The sequence below is a fragment of the Stegodyphus dumicola genome, chromosome 6 (genome assembly GCF_044657685.1).
Source record: "Stegodyphus dumicola isolate Sdum_Otavi_A_Nest chromosome 6, ASM4465768v1".
Taxonomy (NCBI): Eukaryota; Metazoa; Arthropoda; class Arachnida; order Araneae; family Eresidae; genus Stegodyphus; species Stegodyphus dumicola.
In genome coordinates, this window is record NC_140773.1 from 212,513,755 (window position 1) to 212,532,975 (window position 19,221).

At 30.5% G+C, this 19,221-nt stretch overlaps 2 protein-coding genes across 6 annotated transcripts in view; one reads left to right on the plus strand and one right to left on the minus strand.

Moving 5' to 3' along the window:
- Positions 1 to 10,598, minus strand: part of wmd (serine-threonine kinase receptor-associated protein wmd) — a 33,157-nt gene extending 22,559 nt beyond the window's left edge. The window contains exons 1-2 of one of the 2 annotated variants that reach the window (XM_035366381.2): positions 10,440 to 10,598; positions 742 to 881 (exon numbers count right to left, since the gene is read on the minus strand). In XM_035366381.2, coding sequence (XP_035222272.1) covers positions 742 to 881; positions 10,440 to 10,554 — 255 coding nt within the window. In that variant the 5' untranslated portion in view covers positions 10,555 to 10,598. Of the gene's footprint in view, positions 1 to 741; positions 882 to 9,100; positions 9,253 to 10,439 lie in introns of those variants that run through there. The other variant, XM_035366384.2, reaches the window with a different exon arrangement.
- Positions 10,599 to 10,659: 61 nt separating this feature from the next.
- LOC118199460 (serine/threonine-protein phosphatase 2A activator-like) overlaps positions 10,660 to 19,221 on the plus strand; it is a 59,732-nt gene continuing 51,170 nt past the window's right edge. The window contains exons 1-2 of one of the 4 annotated variants that reach the window (XM_085819481.1): positions 10,660 to 10,886; positions 17,542 to 17,624. In XM_085819481.1, the coding sequence (XP_085675607.1) occupies position 10,886; positions 17,542 to 17,624 (84 nt within the window). In that variant the 5' untranslated portion in view covers positions 10,660 to 10,885. The other 3 variants (XM_085819479.1, XM_085819482.1, XM_085819480.1) reach the window with 3 other exon arrangements.

Here is a 19,221-nt window from a genome sequence, read left to right on the forward strand (position 1 = left end):
CATTATAGGAAATCTTAAAAGAGCTGTAGAAATTTAAACTGACACTAAAAGTGATACGAACGAAAGTAATTATATGTCAACCTCCACTGAGTCGAGAAAAGCACTGCAAACTCTAAGAACTTTTGAATTAAAAGGTGGAGATCAGAAAAGCTACCAACAGTTTTACGAACTTGAAAACGCAACTGAAAGACTGTTGATGAACAATGTGAAACATACGGCAGTTCTTTGTAAAAGTTTATAATTTCATCAGACATGTAATAAATTTTATATATATATTATTATATATAAAGTAATTATATATAAATTATACACCATAATTTATTATATATATATATATATAAAACTAAATTTTCAACTTTTGTAGATAGTTTAGTTTTAGCATTAATTTTCAATTATAATTATTACATGAACTGTTACTAAATATATTTAAAGTTGATACCATAATTTGCAATATTGAAATCGCCATTTATCAAACTCAGTCACTTAATAAACTTGAATATGCTTGTAACGGAAGCGATTTCAATAAGTGACAAGTACTGTACAACTTTAAAAAGCAAAACTGAATATGAATGGAAAAAAAAATAATTATTTGAAAACTACCGAGACATTTATATGCATTTATTTTTCAAAAAGACTAATGAAAAATTTGACACCAGATTAAAAATACACCATTCACATGCTTTTCTTATCATATATATGCTTATATAATTTTTTTAAAGACATCTATAAAAAAAAAAATACCTTAGCTTCAAAATCTGCTGATCCAGAAGCAGCCTTGGTGGCTTCTTTATTCAAATCTACACCCCACACAGCTCCTTTATGGCCAACAAATGTTCCAATCCAATCACCAGTGTCACCCTGCCGTAACATTGGCTTGCCATCTTAAGAAAGTAATTACACACCATAACAATAAAGAAAATGATATTTCAATAAATGTTGGCAATTTGGCAAACTATTTTAAAGCAACCAAATTGCAGGATAATAGATTTATAAGTTATACATAACTAAAAAACTTACTCATACAATAACAGTTTTTCAACACTAGTACAGTTCTTCTTTGATATTATCTAGTATTTAAAGGTAAACTTTTAAGAAACCCTCACGGTAACTTAAACCTGGAAAAATTTTGTCGGAACAGCAAAAAGCAATTTGTGAGGAAGAAGGAAGAGTGAGAAGATAGAAAATGGTAGATGTTGCTAAGACATCTATGTGGTTATTTTGAATAATAAACAGATGAATTTACTATGCATTTTTAATGAAAATTAAATTATTTTGATGGCTCTTTGAGAAGCATTAAGTCTAGAAAAGCTGTTATTTTCATAACATTACAATAAGATTTCAAAAAAATATCACGTGCTAAACACCTGTTACTAACAAATATACGGTAGAAATAGCTTGCAGCAAGAACCCTGGACTTTGAGAAATAAACTTTTAAGTGTGCATGAGAACATTAAAACATCTACTCAAGCCATTTTCAGAGTGTTTGCATGAATAATGAAGAAATTACTTGATAGTTTCAGGGTGACTGTGATGTCATTTCAAAAACCCTGAAAACTACCTCGGAGTAAAAATGTGACATAATTTCAAAAAATTCAAAATATTAATGTGGTACACAAGCATGTAAGAACACACAAATTTTCAAACAATTTTATAAAAAAAATTAAAAGGCTTTTTAATTTATCAATTGTTAATTATGTTTTACTATGTCCTTTCACATACCTTTTTGGTTTCTCAGCATTTCTTAAAAATAATTGCTAAGTTTAGCTTGATTTGAAGGAGGGTGGGAGAAATTAAATATTTCTGGAGAAGGGCTGCTGGGGATATTTTTCTTTGCTAAGAATAGGAAGTTCAGTATGATTAGCAAGCCATTTTGATGCAGACAATGACTTTTCACGTAACACTTTAAGTATTAAGATTACGTTTGGCCTTTTTTTTTTTTTTTTTAATTATGGCAAAGCACTCGAGGGCTATCTGCCTAAAGGGATGGATGCCTTTGTGCAGGGCTTTCTAATGGCAACTGGCTCGTATACATGTAACAAATGGGAAAAACCATGAAAATGTCCATGCAGCCAGCTAGTTCATGGATTCAAATCTTGGACCAAACTACCAGTGTTCAGCGACTATTTTCCACTTTTCCGCTGGTGAGCGTATTAAGATTAGAGTCTGATGTATGCATAATATCAGATATCGAAGTTAACAAGCAAGGAATTGCTAATGTGAAAAGAATGCTTCAAGGAATTTAAAGAACTCTGACAAGCTGTCCAATAAATTAGCCTTAAATTTGTTACTAATATGGCCTTGAAAGAAATTTTCGGCTAATCTTTAGAATATGGTAACAGGTAGTTTGGCAACATTTTGGTAAGGCAATAAAGGTTACTAGCTAGGACTTTAGCAGTGTACATGCATAAAGTCAAGAGTGTGCGCAATGTCATTTTTGTGCAATTCTGGGATTTTTTTTTAAGTGAAAATAGGTCGACGTGTACATGGATACCGTGTATGTGCAATTCTAAAAAACGTGGCAAGCAGTTTGCGATTCTGCACTTTCTCCCATTTTCGCACCTAATCTTTGTCATGATTAAGTATTTTTGTTCCATAAAAGTTCTAGCATAAGCGTAATTCGGCTAGCAGTTTGTTGGAAAAAAATGTTGAGTTAAAAAAAAAAATGCCTTTACTTCGTGAAAACAAAATGGCATCCAAACAAAAACTAGCAGGTTGCTGTAGCAGGGTTGGCCGCCAAATTTTCGAGAAAAAATAGCCAAGTTACCATAATCCAAAGATTAACCAAATTTTCTAATCCAAAAATTTCTCATGTATTTTTGTCTAATGAGAATAAATAACATTTCAGTCTTCACAGTACCTAGACTGTCACTGTTCAAGGATATTCTAATTTTTAGCTTAACATCACCCAGAAAATTAAATACACTTTCAACAGTAGATACAAGGATGGAAACTTAATTACATTAGGTCAGTTATTTAATTTGTCAGTAACTGGATAGCTCTATTTCTCATCCTGTTTCACCCTCAATGCTTCAGTCCAAAGTTTACAATATCAGTTTTTTGTTTGTGTATAAGGAAAGTGATTATCTATTTTATAGCTTGATTTCTTGATGACATCTGACAAATTATCTGCTAATTTCATCAAAAAAATTAAAGCAGTTCTTCCACAATGCAGAACAGGACTAATACCATTAAATTTGATGGAGACAGAGTTACTTAAGGATAGCCTTTTTCGGGGGGGGGATAGGAGGGGCATATAATCAACAGAGTTTATATATGCCTCTTTCAAATTACATTCTTAACAATTTTTGCACCAATAAAAATTAATCACAGACATTTATTTTTAAGATTACCTGTCCATATAGTTTAACATGATACATAATAATGATTAGGTGTTCATGCAATTTCTGTAATCTACAAGTTCTGGATTTGAGAAAGTATAAAATAGAATTCTATATCATGATCACCCCTGCTATCTAGTAACAGATTACTTATACATTAAAAATAACATATCCCTTTAAATTATCGATTACATTTAATTTAACAAATACAATAAGATCATTATGAGGAAAACTTTGCAAAGCACAAATAATAAACAAATGAAGAAATTCAGCACTACCAGAAATAAAAACAAAATTTATTACTGATTGCAGTTTTGTTAGAACTAAAATTTATCAAACACTATTGTTACTGTTAACATCTGAAGAAGCAATAATGTATGGAAACTGGAGTACCATATTTTCCCAAAGTACTTTTTAGCACACAATTTAGAAACTCCTAAGCTATGGTAACAATGTAATATATGCACAAGTACAAAATACTTTCGTTGAAGTAAAACAAACAGTTTGGAAATTGATAAGTTCTTTGAAATACTTTATATAAACGTTAATGTGTTTTTTATGTGTGCTATGTTTATCATTTAAGTCGGCTCTTTAAAAATAGTATATAAACTGCGTAATTTTCCCCTCCTGATTTTCAAATGGTAAAATTAGTAGAAAAAGGGTGCAAAAGTAAATGCAGCATTTGATTAAAAGAACAAAAATAAAAAGGGGAAAATATACTTCAGGGTACCCCTTGGCGAAAACTGGTGATTTTTTGGTGCCATTCCTGTTTACCTGCGATGCCCTCCTAAAGCATCCAAAACATAATGCAATAAAACATTAAAAATTATAATTTTAATAAACTGCATTTTAAATCAAAATACAACACAGACATAACATAAAAAATGGAAATACATGTCATCTAATCTGTGCAGTACAAAAGGAAATATCCACTTATTTAGAAACTTCTATATCTTCAATGTGTAGTACATAGAATTCCTTAAAAGCATAAAAAACTGTTTAAAATCATCTAAACTAGAATTTGTATACTGTCGTCGCCACATAAATTCACAAAAGTTAAAAATCAAAAATATCCTCCATATTACTGATGGTATTTCTTTTGAAAATCCAAATTTTATTACACCCCACATCCCTTCCTATAGTGTTTATATGAGATCCAGTTTCCAAATCCTTAAATGTCACTGCATAATTTACTGAAAGGTGAACGAAGCCATTTAAATCTTCATTTACACACCAATCAATCAATGTTTTCTTTCCCATTCATTCCAAATTGTACAGAAATGTCACGTTAATCTTACCAATAGCAGTCATTTTACGGTATACAACACAAAATAACCAACATCCAATGTAGAAATAAGCCCTGAGAAATATTTTCCCAACAATTAAATTCACCACAGTCACACATTACAACCAATCACACCATAATAGGGTTTCTAAAACGTTCGCCGTAAAATACTCAGGTTATCATAAATGAAACACAACTTGACGATAATCCTAAAATATAGATTACCCAATAAAAGAAGTTAAGAATAGATTTTTCTATGTGTTTGACAGCAGCAATGTAGAAGCTACATTGCCAACATCAATAGAGTAAAAGTTACACCAATCATGATGCTGCCATGGTGGGAATCTTAAAGAAACCAGATTAAAAAATGAATTTATTATGACAATAACTCCAATATTAGAAAATGATAAAATTCTATTATTAATTACTTGGCAGATTTATGCTGATGTTTTCTTCAAAATTATATGCTTAAGAACATGGTAAATCACTTTTCCATGTCTAAGAATGAATAAGTCTTTAACTGACATGAAGGTGATAGCAAAAGTAAGGTCTCCAAAGTGCTGGGGTTGCAGAGAAACCATTCATGCGGTTGTTAACAACACTGCTTCCCCACTCCCAAACAAGCTTGTACATACTCTGCTGGGATATACAGTCTTGGTCAGTTAGAGCTCCCATTAGGCACTACCATCAAGTGCGATGCTAGCGCAGTTATTTGTTTTTTTTTAATGCAAAACCAAATGAAGTTCATCGGCAATTGACAGAAAGCGAATGGCAAGTCGTGCCTGGATGTCAGAAATCTCTACAAATGGTGTAGAGAGTTTGCAGCTGATCATCATGAAATTCATGATGAAGAAAGAAGTGAGAAATATTCAACTTCTGATGAGATAGCTGCAGAGGTTGAGCAAACTATGCAAGAAGATTGATGGACCACTCTGGATGATTTCTGTATTTTGGTTCCTGATATTTCCTGAAGCAGCATTCATGAGGTTCAATGGTTCCTCAACAATATGATGTTATGCCGGTATGACATGAGCATATAAAAACTGCCACAGTCTAAAAATATGCACTGACCAAAATGGCAATTTGGTAGAAAGATAATGTTCAAGTTTTAAAATAAAATTAAAAAATCTTTGAAAATAAACACTTTATATTTCTAAAAAAAAAAAGAGGGGGCAGGTTTTATTTTTGGGATTACTCTTGTAGTAATAGCACACAAAAACAAAATTTTATCATTAAAGCAATTTTGAGCAGTGTTACATGATAAAGTTTTTCCGCAGAAATCGAAAAAATTTGCTTCTTCCACTTCTGAAACACAAGTTTAGTTCGAACAGCTGATCGGAATGTTGCTTTGTTTTCAGCCCAAGTTCAGTGATTATGCCAGACGTAAAGAAAGCACTACGGATAATCAACATATACAATATCCTTCAAGACTCCAGAACAATGTGAAAAAGCACAAACAGGTGTTCAAGTATTTAGCAAAAACAATTCAGCATGATTATTGATATTGCAAACATAACTTTTTCTAGAGCAGCGTTCCAAATTCTATATACCTGGCTGGAAGGAAATTTTTGATATTAAAAATATTATGTTTCATTTGTGCTATACAGCTCTGACTCGGCTCCATGCGATTTTTCTACAAACTCAAAATCCACCTCAAAGTACATCATTTTGCGTAAGTTGATAAAGAAATGAAGAAATACAATATTAGCACAAATAAAAACAAAATTTACTGTTGATTGCAATTTTATTAGAAATCATAGTTATGAAACACTGTTTTTACTGTTAACATTTGAAGAAGAAATAATGCTATGCATGGAGGTAGTAATATATTCCATGCAATTGTGATAAACAGCTTCAAGAACATCTCGAATGAAAATTTCTTCCACTGCTATGATGAGTGACTAGAATTACAATATTTAATTGCTGGACATCTATTCTGAAAGTAATAAACTATAGCTGTAGGATTTTCCTTAGTTAACTAACCTTCTATTAAAATTTTTGTTATCTTTCCTGAACTCCTCACATTTCCTTGGCAGGATGTACATTTAAAGTTAAGTGAAGTGAGTATTTAAATAGGTTTATCTTGGAGTTTACTTAGAGCATGTTTTTACTAGCCAGCACACGTTTGGTAGCTGATCCTGCCGTTACGCTAACAAGCCCCTTGATCAAATAACTGTCACGCCCGTTAGGTTTGTTGAGTCAATTTAAGTTAGTCATAACTTAACATGCTAATACAGCACTAGGTTAATCTTCGGATTATGCTAACTTGGCGATTTTTTGGTGACCAACCCTGCTACAGCAACCTGCTAGTTTTTTTTGTATTTTTTTCGCCATTTTGTTTTCACGAAGTAAAGGCTTTTTTTTTTTTTAACTCAAAATTTTTTTCCAACAATCTGCTAGCCGAATTACGCTTATGCTAGAACTTTTATGGAACAAAAGTGCTTAATCATGACAAAGATTAAGTGCGAAATTGGGAGAAAGTGCACAATCGCCCACTGCTTGCCACGTTTTTAAGAATTGCACATACACAGTATCATCCATGTACATGTTGACCTATTTTCACTTAAAAAAAAAATCTCAGAATTGCACAAAAATGTTATTGCATACACTCTCGACTTTATCCATGTACACTGCTAAAGTCCTAGCTAGTAACTTTTACCGCCTTACCAAAATGTCGCCAAACTACCTGTTATCATATTCCAAAGATTAGCCTAGCACTATTCTATTTAGACTTGAATTGATTCATGTAATAACATTTAAGTTCCACCGCAAGTTGTCGGTGTTATTCTTATTGTAAAGCACCAACTACGTGCCTTTCTGCTCTTAATTGAAAATAATATAGGGTTATTTTCACCCTTCTTCTGTGATGATATTACTTCATGCCTGTGCAAGAATTTGCCAGTTTCATTTGTAGGATCTAGATAAGTTTATGTGGTCTGAAAGGTTACATAGCTATGCATATGTTTTAAAATCATTTCTCGCATTTTTAAGACAGACTGTGCATATTTGTGCGAATTTTTATAGGCTTTAATTTTACAGAAAACAATGTTTGAGCAATTATTTGATAAATATTCTATAATACATTTTAAATAAGAAATCCTCTTATTTTGAAAAATACATTAACTTCATAATGTTCTTTTTCGTAAAAAATAATAAACTAATAAACTTAAAAAAGTACTAAGCACTACTATTAGTCCTATATTAAAAAATTCTCATTCATAACTGTTCATATTTCTAAAAAGGTTAACTGTTTATAGTGTGGCTTAGTCTGTTAACTGGCTGTTATATCTGCCTTACATAACCTTTGTTCAGAACACACAGAAACGTAGGAAATGAATATAAAAGAAGGATGATTTTAAAGGTTAATATTTCAACTGAAACTTGCAAAAATTCTGGTACAAATTTATGGAAAATACAACAATAAGTTTCAGTGGAAGATTAACTTTGTTACAGATGATTTTCACATGCTTTACAATTTGTTATAACTATATAAAATAACATTAAGTAGACAAAGCATTAGACAAGACCGAAAAATTCATTTGTTATAAAACACATTCATTGTGGTGGAATCTGTGTTTTCAAGCACTTTTATGTTTTTCCTCTAGGAACAAAATTTAATCATGTTTCTGTTAAAATAAGTTAAATATTAACATTTGTTTTAAATAGTACTTTATTGGGTTGATCTTTACATTATGGTAATTTGGCGTTTTTTTGGCGAAAATTTGGCGACTGACTCTCCTACAGCAACCCTCTATTTTTTTTTCCCGCCGCCATTTTGTCTTCACGAAGTAAAGACATGTTTCTTTTCTTTTTATCTACTGAACACTTCTTCCAACAATCTACTAGCCGAATTACACTTGTGCTAGAAATTTTATCTAACAAAACTGCTTAATCATGACAAATGTTCACTGCAAAATTGGGAAAAAGTGCACAATACCATACTCCTTACGCGTTTTTTAAAATAACACATACACATAAACCATGTACACGCCGACTTATTTTTACTTTAAAAAAAAATCCCAGAATTGCACAAAAATGGCATTGCGCACACTCTTCACTATATCCATGTACACTGCTTTTTTCTCATAAATTAGAAAAATTTCACGAAAATACATGACAATTTTCTCAATCTTTAAACCTGGTAAAAAGAACATATATGAAATTACCTGATCGCGAAAAAGTATTTACCCTTTCCAAATATGAACATTTCCACATATAAAATAAATAAAATATCCAAAAACTTTTACCTCTAAATCATCTATTACATTATACACGTCACCAACGAATTCATACCGCAAGCATTACAAATACTTAGTATCAAATATTTAAATTATTTCCATGCACGTTTACTTCAACTTAAACGTGTACCAAATTCCTACAAACATAAAATTCACAACTATCATTTAATTAAAATATAATTAAATTCAAAATCACTACTTAAAATATAAATGAGCACATACATTAAATTAATACATACATAAATACCCATTTCGAATTCACTTTAGTTACGGCCATGGGATCCAAAAATTCATGAACACTGTTTCACACAACACAGAATAAAGCCAAATACAAAATTTCCAGATTTTTTCCTGATTTCCCCCCTTTTCCGATTAAAGAACCGTAATTCGTCCGTTAATATCACATGACGTATCCCATGATCTCTCATTTCCCTCACACAAAATAATGCGTAATCGGAACTGAGTACTGCTCACATTATTACCAAAGTCCCAGGTATTAACCTTTATCGCCTCCAAAATGTCGCCAAACTACCAGTTACCATATTGTAAAGATCAACCCTTTTGTTTTAGTTAAAAGACTCCACAGTCACTATTTCGTAATTCTAGTGTACATCCTCTTTTATTTATTTATTATTTTTTAAAATTTGCATTTGTGGATGTTAAAGTTCCAGTTTAAAGCCTGCTTTTATAATATTTTAATATATCTTCAGCATTCCTTTTTTATTTTTAGAAACGGCAGTTTCACAGACAGAACCTTTTATATTTGTACATCAAAATTCACATGACTGGTTAAGATAAAATACACAGACAGGATTAAATATTCGGAGTTCATCACTTTATGAGAGCTGCCAATTTGACAATAATGCAATGAAATGAATAAAAATTCAAATGATAAAAGGCAAACACTTATTTTGCAAAAAATAAGCAATCCTTTTACTAATTTTCCAGAATAGCAAAAGGAGAAATAAAATTTAGATAATCACTTTAGATATATTTACTGTTATGATCAAAACTGAATATGCTAAATTCCTTTGTCGAAACAACATTTGATTAAATTTTAATCGTCCAGAAATCTACTACAAATCTTTCTACAAATAACACTAAATCTTTAATTTTGAAGGCTGGTTTCAATAGTGCGCCTGAATATATTTTGACGCAGCACACATTTTCACACACAAATGTTAGCAATTCGAATTCATCTCGCTATCAATAATTTATCTGATAGATTTAATAAATCCAAAATATGTCCAATACTTTCTGTTAAAATACGTAATCATTCTGAATATTAAATATATTTTAAAAAGGATATTATTTCGACGATAAAAATAATTTCGGGGCATACTATAACAAATTATATATCCAGTACTGTTTGAAGCTTATAAAATACGTGCATTGATTTCTGTTATAAAGATTTAAAATGAACTTTAGTATTATTTTGTTTATACTTATATATTTCCAGTCAAACAGAAGTGAATTTTAAATCAAATAAATAGAAGCACTGTTATGTTTCGAAGAATAAGATTAAGAAGAAAGAATTTTAAGAAAATTAAGAAATGTAACTAAATTTTGAAAATTTACCTTTACACGCTGAGATTAAAAAATATCCTGATGAAGTAACAGAACTAAAAGCTAAGTCAACCACAGGTCTAGTATGACCACTGCAAGTTAGTGCAGTTTGCCTCAAACCTGCCATCTTTGCTAAATGTGTCGAACAGTCATGGTTATAGAGTGGCAAAGAACTTCAGCAGCGGTATTTGGTATTTGTAGTAGCTACAATCACCTACCGGTTTACATATAAACTGTCAACATAAATAGTTTATTAATGCTTGACATCTCAGAAAATTAATAAATAATTTTCCTTTCAATAGTTTTGCATGCATGATTTTCATTTGGAAGAGTAAAATGCAAAATAACTGTTGATATCTTTAAAAAAAGTACCTACTGAAGCTAACGTACTGTTTTTCTGCGAATCAGAATACAAATGATAATAACATACAGAGTATAAATTGTCAAATACATAAACAAGTACTGTATTCATTTTCAAGATGGATTTTTGTTTATCTTTTATGAGTTTAACTGTATATATGTTCTGTTATTGTTCCGGTATTTGTTTATGCATTCTCTTTAAATGATTCAATAGCAATCGCAGCTTAATTCAAAGCATTTAAATGCAGCTTAATTCAAAGTTCTGCTTTTAAGTGTGTGTTGCTTGTTCAAGTGACTCCTTATGTATGATAAAAATTTTAATAAGCATACTTAATATAAAAATTAATATATTTATATGAGATAAAATTTTTATGTAAGATTGTGTACCTGGAAGATGGTATATTTTATGTCACTGCTATTCGATTTGATAAGTAAAGTGTTGTTTTTGTTGAGACTTACTTCCTGAAATGTCTGATTTATAACTGCATTTAGTAACACAATTGCGTGCCTCAGCTGGCCCTAAATTTTCTTAATAATTGTATTTATTCATTGCAAAAAATTAATTTAGGATATTTTCAAAATTATGGGATGTGGGATCTTGCTATCAAAAAAGTATGTATTAATAGACATAATATTGAAATTTATTTGAAAAGAATAAATAGGGTGATATGATGCAAAATACTGGGACAAATTAGAATCCATTCTTATAGGAACATGGTGTGAGGGCTTTAAAATCACCTTCGTGATTGTTTAAAAGTTCATTTACAGGTGGTTTAGAGAATTAAATTCTGTTGGATGGGGAAAAAACAATTTAATGTGGCTAATAAGACTGTGATTGATTGGAAGAATTACTTGAGTGAAATTTTCACACATGATCTTTTAAATAAGAGTTTGGATAAAATCAGAAGGCTAACAAAATTGTAGAAATTGAAGAAAGTGTGAAAACAAAGCAGATTTACTATTTCCACTGCAAAGGCTGTTAGGTGAATTGTGCAGAGAAACAGACAGATACTTTATTGTAAGATTTGCAGGTAGAAGTGCAGCTGCTGGAAGAAATAAAAGAACATAATAGATTATGGGTTTGCAGTTGGATTGAAGGCCTAAAAAATTGCTGAATTATGAAGTGCAAAATTTAAACATTTAATCTTAATCACCAACATAATATTGAAGAACGAGGAATTAATCAGCATTCTTAAAACATTGAAAGACTCTGGGGTTTAGCAAAATGAGGCAATACAAAGTACTGTAGAATGCAGGATTAATATTTAAGTGATTTTGTGCAGCAAGAAGTTCATAAAGAAGATGCCTATTTTATTGTTATTTTAAAAAATATTTTAGATTTTTGGCTGCTGAATGATTGGTGCAAGTTTTAATGAATTTATTTATCAGATAATCTCAAAGCTTGAGCTTGTATTTATGTAAGTTTTTTATATGCTGTATTCATGATGTTTGTCTCTTGATTATGTAGTTAAATAAAGAATGATCTGTAGTTATCTAATTATATAAAGAACCATCTGTCTCTTTAAATTTCCACTATTTTGATTGGCGAAAATTTGGCGGGATTCCTGCAAGCTTTCTGAAGAAAGAAAAAAAAAAAAAAACTTTTTTTTTTTTTTTTTGTATAAATAGCATAATTACTTGGTATAAAGAATAAAACATTATAAGAAAGTTTGTAAATATTAGCCATTTTAAATGCTAAGGGATTTTCTGAATAAGACAGTAATATAAGTTTAAGGACAGCATCTTCATTGGCTTTAATTATAGGTGTAAGGATAAACTTTATTTTACCTAGCTCTTATTCAATTTTTCTTTTATCAAAAGGATACTTTACTTGATACTTTTTGATATTATCATAGTTAAGTGCTTTTATGTTCTATAAATATCTTTTTTTTCATTTCTTTATAAGAACTTTCAAGCAGCTTCCATATAATCCATGGCCCACCAGCGCCCGAGCGATAAAGTCACTGAACACTGGTAGTTCGGTCCGAGGTTCGAATCCCGCAAACGGGCTGGCTGCGTGGGTGTTTTCGTGGTTTTCCCCATGTGTAACATGTATACGAGCCAGTTTCCCTTAGAAAGTCCTCCACAAAGGCATCCCTCCCATTAGGCAGATAGCCCTCGAGACTTTGCCATATTCACTCACACACACCATATTATCCAAATCCATGACTTTCTATATTGTGAAGGTACCTTTGCAGAAAAGACCAGTTGATCCATCTATGTCTACCATTTAATTCTACTTTTGGAGTGTTTTCATCACTAATAACTGATGCTGTATATTTTAGCTTTTAAAAAAGATTAGGTGATTTTATTTTAGTGTAAAATAGCTTTATGGAATTTCATGAATGATCCAATCAGTTTACTCCTGTAGACTTTCAGCATATACTGATTAAAAGGGTTATGTTGTTTTCACGTGCAGTGCTTCAGCAGCTTCCAAACTCTTTTCTCTTTGCATGGGTTGTACATTTCTTGGATGCAGGGCAAATTTCTTGTGATCTGTATTCTTGCTTCAATTTTTTACTAAGCTGATAGTCATCTGTATGAACTGTTTTTTCTGATATTTCAGATGCATATTGCTATTAAATGCAGGAAGTAAACTTAGATAAAAGTAAAGAAGCACACTAGCAAAATTTTAAAATAATTCCATTTAATGTTTGTAAAAATTTGGTAGCACCAATCTGAGCTTTCAAGGTACATGCAAATTTCACTACAGCTCATTGCAAAAACAAATGATGGAAGCTGCATTTTCTTTTTGTCGGTCAAAGCACAATTTTTGGAATTTATTTCCCTTATAAACTTCTATGGGGTGGGCTCTATCTGCATGAATGAAAATCCTCCCCACGTCCTGCTATAGTCCAACTGCAAAAATAAAAATTTCTTTTCCCCAGTTGCCTACAAAGTTACAGTTTAACTTTTCAAAGCCAAGAGGAAAATAAAAATAAAGAAATAGAATTAATTACATATCAACAATCAGGAGAACAAGTAAAGAATATCTAACAAGCAAGCTAATTACTTGAATAACAGTAATAAATGTGAGAGCTAACAAAGAAAATAAAAGGTATTGGTAAACATACATACATATTAGCATTACAAACATCTTTCATTATTACAATATTAAAGCAAAGAGTATTATAAAAATATCAAAAATTAAATAATTATAAAGCATACAAATTATATTTTTTATAAATTGCATGAATAATAGTCAAGATGTCTGAACTAGACTGTAAAATTTAATATAGTTTAAGGACATGCAAAAGATTATTCCAAATCAAAGTGTGTTAAAATATGCTAGAAATGTTTTTCATTAATTAAAGTAATTATGTAAATGTTTGTAGAAATTAATAGTTAAATTAAAAAAAAAGCTTAGCATGAAATCTATTATAACAACATTACTATGGGTTTGGAATACTGATGTATAAGTTGTAAATAAATTAAAATTATTATGCTAATAACTTTTTTCTAAAATTTATCTAGAAGAAAAGAATTAGATAAACAGTACTGCAAATTATTATAATCAATCAAGCTTCTCAATAAATAAAAGCTTATTTTTTAACCAAAAACTAAAAATCGGGATGCAAATGTTTGTGTAATATACTTGGAAATATCTGAACATATAATTAATTAGAAATATACATTTAAATTAATAACAAGCTAATTAACAATAACATTAAGCTTAATTTCATTCAATCTAAAACAAGCAATCGATCGGATCTCTGCACAATTGAAATTTTATTGCTATATTACGTAGATTTGTATACAAAATAAATATTTGCACTTATGAAATGAGTGAATAATATACTGATAGTCAACATGAATTAAAATACAGTGGTTAAAAATATAACTATTTGTCAGAAAGTATGCAAATTTACCATAGCTTCAGAAACTGAATGATTATAGAAAACTCATAAAGTTAAGCACTACAGTGTGAAAAGAAAATTCTGGAATAAACATGTTAAGAAAATTAGATGGAGAAATAACCCTTAATTTATTGACCATATAAACTCTGCTTTAGAAAAGGTTACATATAATTTGTACCGAGGTATCAATCATCGAATCCGAGTTAATTGCTTTCCTTATTTTTTCTTATTAAAGAGATTTGTAAAAAGATATACTAAGGTAAAGGTGAAAATTTTTGCAATATTTTTAGAGAATAAATTAAAAAAATATTTTTGCTTCATGAACTGAAATTTTTACAGAGTAAATAAGTACAAAAAAAAAAAAAAAAAAAGAAGAAAGAAAGAAAGAAAGAGCTGGAGGGATTTCTGGGATTAGAAACTCGGGTTGAATTACCAATGTTTAGTAACTTTTCCACTTGATCAAAAGACCTTTTGAAATTCGGCTGAACAATATATTAAAGAAAATAGAAGATACAGCACACATAAGAACAAAAGTGGGCTGAATTAGAGATTTACATGTTTTGTGAATGAGTTAAACTTATCTCTATGCCATTATGAAACAGTCCGGCAGTTATGAAAGCCCGGCAGTCATATGAAATGACCGCTGTTCTAGATATTATAAATTGTAATTAAAATGATTTGTCCAAAGGTGTCTGCTAATTCAAACTGAATTACCCAGGGCAGGCGGCGAGGACGCCCCTTTGCTTACTGCCCCACGGGGTTTCCCCCTTCTACTTGCTTAATTGCTTAAAGTAGAGTACAATGAAGGAAAACACTGGTGGTACATTTCTTAAGAGCCCACCGCTAGCTCAATCAGTAAAGGTGATTTAAATAATGAAATGTTAATTCACATGTCAAAGATCTCTTTGTACACAATATCTCTTGTGTAGATCTTTCCATCATTTTTAAGCTCGCCTTGCAGAGGACCATCCAATATTTTTAATTTTACGCCCATTCTTTCATGAACTCCTGAACAGGCAACATAAAGTTGAACATGTCCAAATGCAGGCTCAGGTAACAAAATGCCAACACGCTTAAGCGTTTGGCCCTGAGACTTATTGATGGTCATAGCAAAGGCAAGTTTTACAGGAACTTGTCTACGTCTCAATTGAAACGGCAACCCTGCACCATGACAACTTTACCCCATTGGCTAGTACAGTTACGCAAGCAACCAATGAACTGTCGACGACAAACAGACACTTAAGCCGCATATATATATATATGGGGTGAAGTAACATCATCTCCTCCGAAACGGCTGGCTCTCGGGCTTAGTGAAGCACACCGTTGGATTCCACAGGTCTGTGGAGCACCATTTTGACCATGCGTGTCTTCTTGGGACTTATTAGCCGAGATATTAGTTAAAATCTAATTTTCCCCTACGTTTCCCCTACATTTTCCACTTTCTTTTTTGGGTTTTTCCTATTAGAGGGATTTGGCTACATGGCAAATTCTTTTTTCTTGAATGTCTACAGAATGGCACCGAGTTGAAATTCGAGACATGTATTCTCGGATTCCAAAAAATTCTCCACATCCATCGATACTGTTCTCATCTTCGTACGACTTTAATCGGTTGAGATATTAATTAAAAACTGTGGAAACGTTAATTTCCGCGCCCATTTTTCCGAGTGGCAACAATAAACTATCGGTGACACACACTTTAGCCACTTATATATATAAAGATTAGGAATGTAGCATAAAAGCATCAGTGAAGAAGGCATTGGCAATCTAAATCATTGTAATCTAAATGTATAACATTATGAATATCTGCTATTAATTTCAATACTGCTGAAAAAATTATAATTGAATTCTATTATAAATCACATGAACTTGTTGCATTATAAATTACAACAATTAGAAATATTAGCGTGATTTAGTGATTCTGTTAACAAATAATTTCAAATAATTAACTTTACAAATAATTCAGCCTGAAACTAGTTTAGAAAATAAGCTCATGCTGAAGATTAAGCTTTACCAAGGTGTTAGAAATATTTTCTCTTAACTAGAGTTATGATGCAAGAATTTGTAAAAAATATCATTTAAATATAAATTGGCATAAATATCTAGACAAGAAATTTATTTAAGGTGTGCTACAAATCTGATATTTGATAGGTTGATTATGTATCAGTTTTGTATATGTTATTAATCTATCAATTTTATTATTCAAAACTGATATATATTATATGTGAATAAAATCTACAACTTGGTTTAAATCTACAAGTTTTTAATTCTTAAAGGCAATAAAAAAAGGTCTGGCTTATCATTCTTTTAAACATCATAAAACTTTAAAATGAGTGTAAAAGAAATTCATTTTTACTTTAGCACACACCAGATTTTAAAATAATATTAATGTTCAATATGTATGCTCAATTTTTTACAATATTGATAAACGAAAATAGAAGCTTGCAGTCTCATTAAAATGCCCCATTAATGGTGATAAATGACTTTTTGTAGCACCTAAGCTTCTTGAGAATTCAAGTTCTTAGAAACAGGGGACAGGAAAAAGTCGTGCAGTTCATCTATTAGATGAGAAGGGGGAAGGATCTTCGATCAAATTTCACGCAGTTCGTATGCTACCCTTCTATGAATGTGAATATTGTATAATTGTAGAATGACTTGAACAAATATTCGTAAAACAGAAGTTAAGATACTTAAAACTGAAAAAAATTTAAATATTATTTCACAGTCATATTGCTCCAGATAGGTTTTATAGTATTCAAAATCTGATCATTTTCAGAGATCATAATTTTATTGACTTTTTTTCATTTTATTGTATCATTTGCAAACTGTTGCAGCTGTTATGTTTAATACAAATTTTATTTAATATTAAATTCTTAATATAACAATTCTTTGTCTTCCAGTGGAAACAATGTCTTCTTCGTATTTCCTTCCAATAAAAGAAGTGTCTTCTTTAGCTGATATGAAAAAATGGGAACAATCTGAAGTATAGTATACATAAATACTTTTTTTAAATAATATATGCTAAACTTTTTTGTTGTATTAAAGTCCAAAAATGAGACTCGTGGCAACAGTAAGCCACTGGAAGCATGTTTATTCAAAGCAGCTGAGATTTTTCTGAGAAATATGCAGTTAAGAACATTACAATTATTTTGCTTTTTTCTTAATTGGAAACTTTATTTAGTGTACCATATGTTGCAAATATCCTCTATAACCTATGATACAGTTTGTATATTTACTTTATGTGTGTTTGTCAACTTAGTTACTTAATGTATGTATTTTTTATTTCTTATTTTAATGATGAGTTTACAACTTAATGTTCATATATATAATATATCAACATAAATCAAAATATGTCGATATAAATCAAAATGACTTATTTTCCAAGTTATTGATAAAATGTGTAAGAATAAATGCATGAATCTCTTCACGACAACCGCTTGTGGCGTGTTGTAGTATTTACTGAAAGGGGCTAGGTGAGAGGAAAAATAATAAGCCTCTCTGATATGATCATGCATGGACAATGATGGTAGTAAATTCAGTATTGGTGTTTATTTTTGTATTTTATATAATTTTCTTTTCAGACATACTGGCCACTTTCAGAAGTGGTCACTTGAAGGGAGTGGTCATCATGATAGGGTTGATTGTATTTTGAATATGAAGATTAATGAGTACAATAATAGTTAAAATGCTCTGATGGATTTATGAAAACTGGATAAAGAGATCTTATTCAGTTTTCATTGTATGGTAAGATCAGAATGATCTTGCCATGCTATAAATCTTCAAATTACCATACTATAAATGACACTATCAATGATCTGTGTTAGAATGATCATACCATAACAAGTAAATAATTTTTTTAATCTGATGAAAGTCATAAAATGTAAATAATTAGTTAAAAACACTTTATTTCAAAAAGACCTTAAGTAAAACAGATTACTTTCCATTTTCGATATCATTAATAATTTTCAAATGATAGTATTCCACTTTGGAATAATGGGTATGATGTTTCACACTTGTACAAATGAGTGTCATATAACAGCATTGGAGGTTGCTTGCACATGCTTTGTAATGATTTCTTGTGTAAAAATTAGCTTTCCTTGCTGTAGTTAAAACTTGAAACTACTGTATGAACCTCTTAGCAGTTCAAAAAATTTCAAAAAAGCAATCCCCAAAATGTTTATTTATTTATTTATTTTTTAAATTGTTACAAGCAAACTGTATTTATGGACAAAATATGTGTAAAATATCATTTATTGGCCTAAAATTAAGCATGTACAATCAAACTTCTATTTAATAAAGCCACAGAACCATGCAAAAAACTTTGTTAAATGGAGGAATTCACAAAATGGAGGTTATGATAAAACATGATTTAAGATGAGAATTTTAAAAAAATTTTAAATGTAAAATAGTAGTAAAATGAAATATCAATGCAGAATTACATAACATATCCATATACACTATATCTATTCCATCAGAATTATGTATGAAAGTTACATAAATTCATTTCGAAAAATTAACAGTTACTTTAGCTGTTTTGTCTTTCAGAAACAACATGCATGTCATAATAAGTCTCACATCTT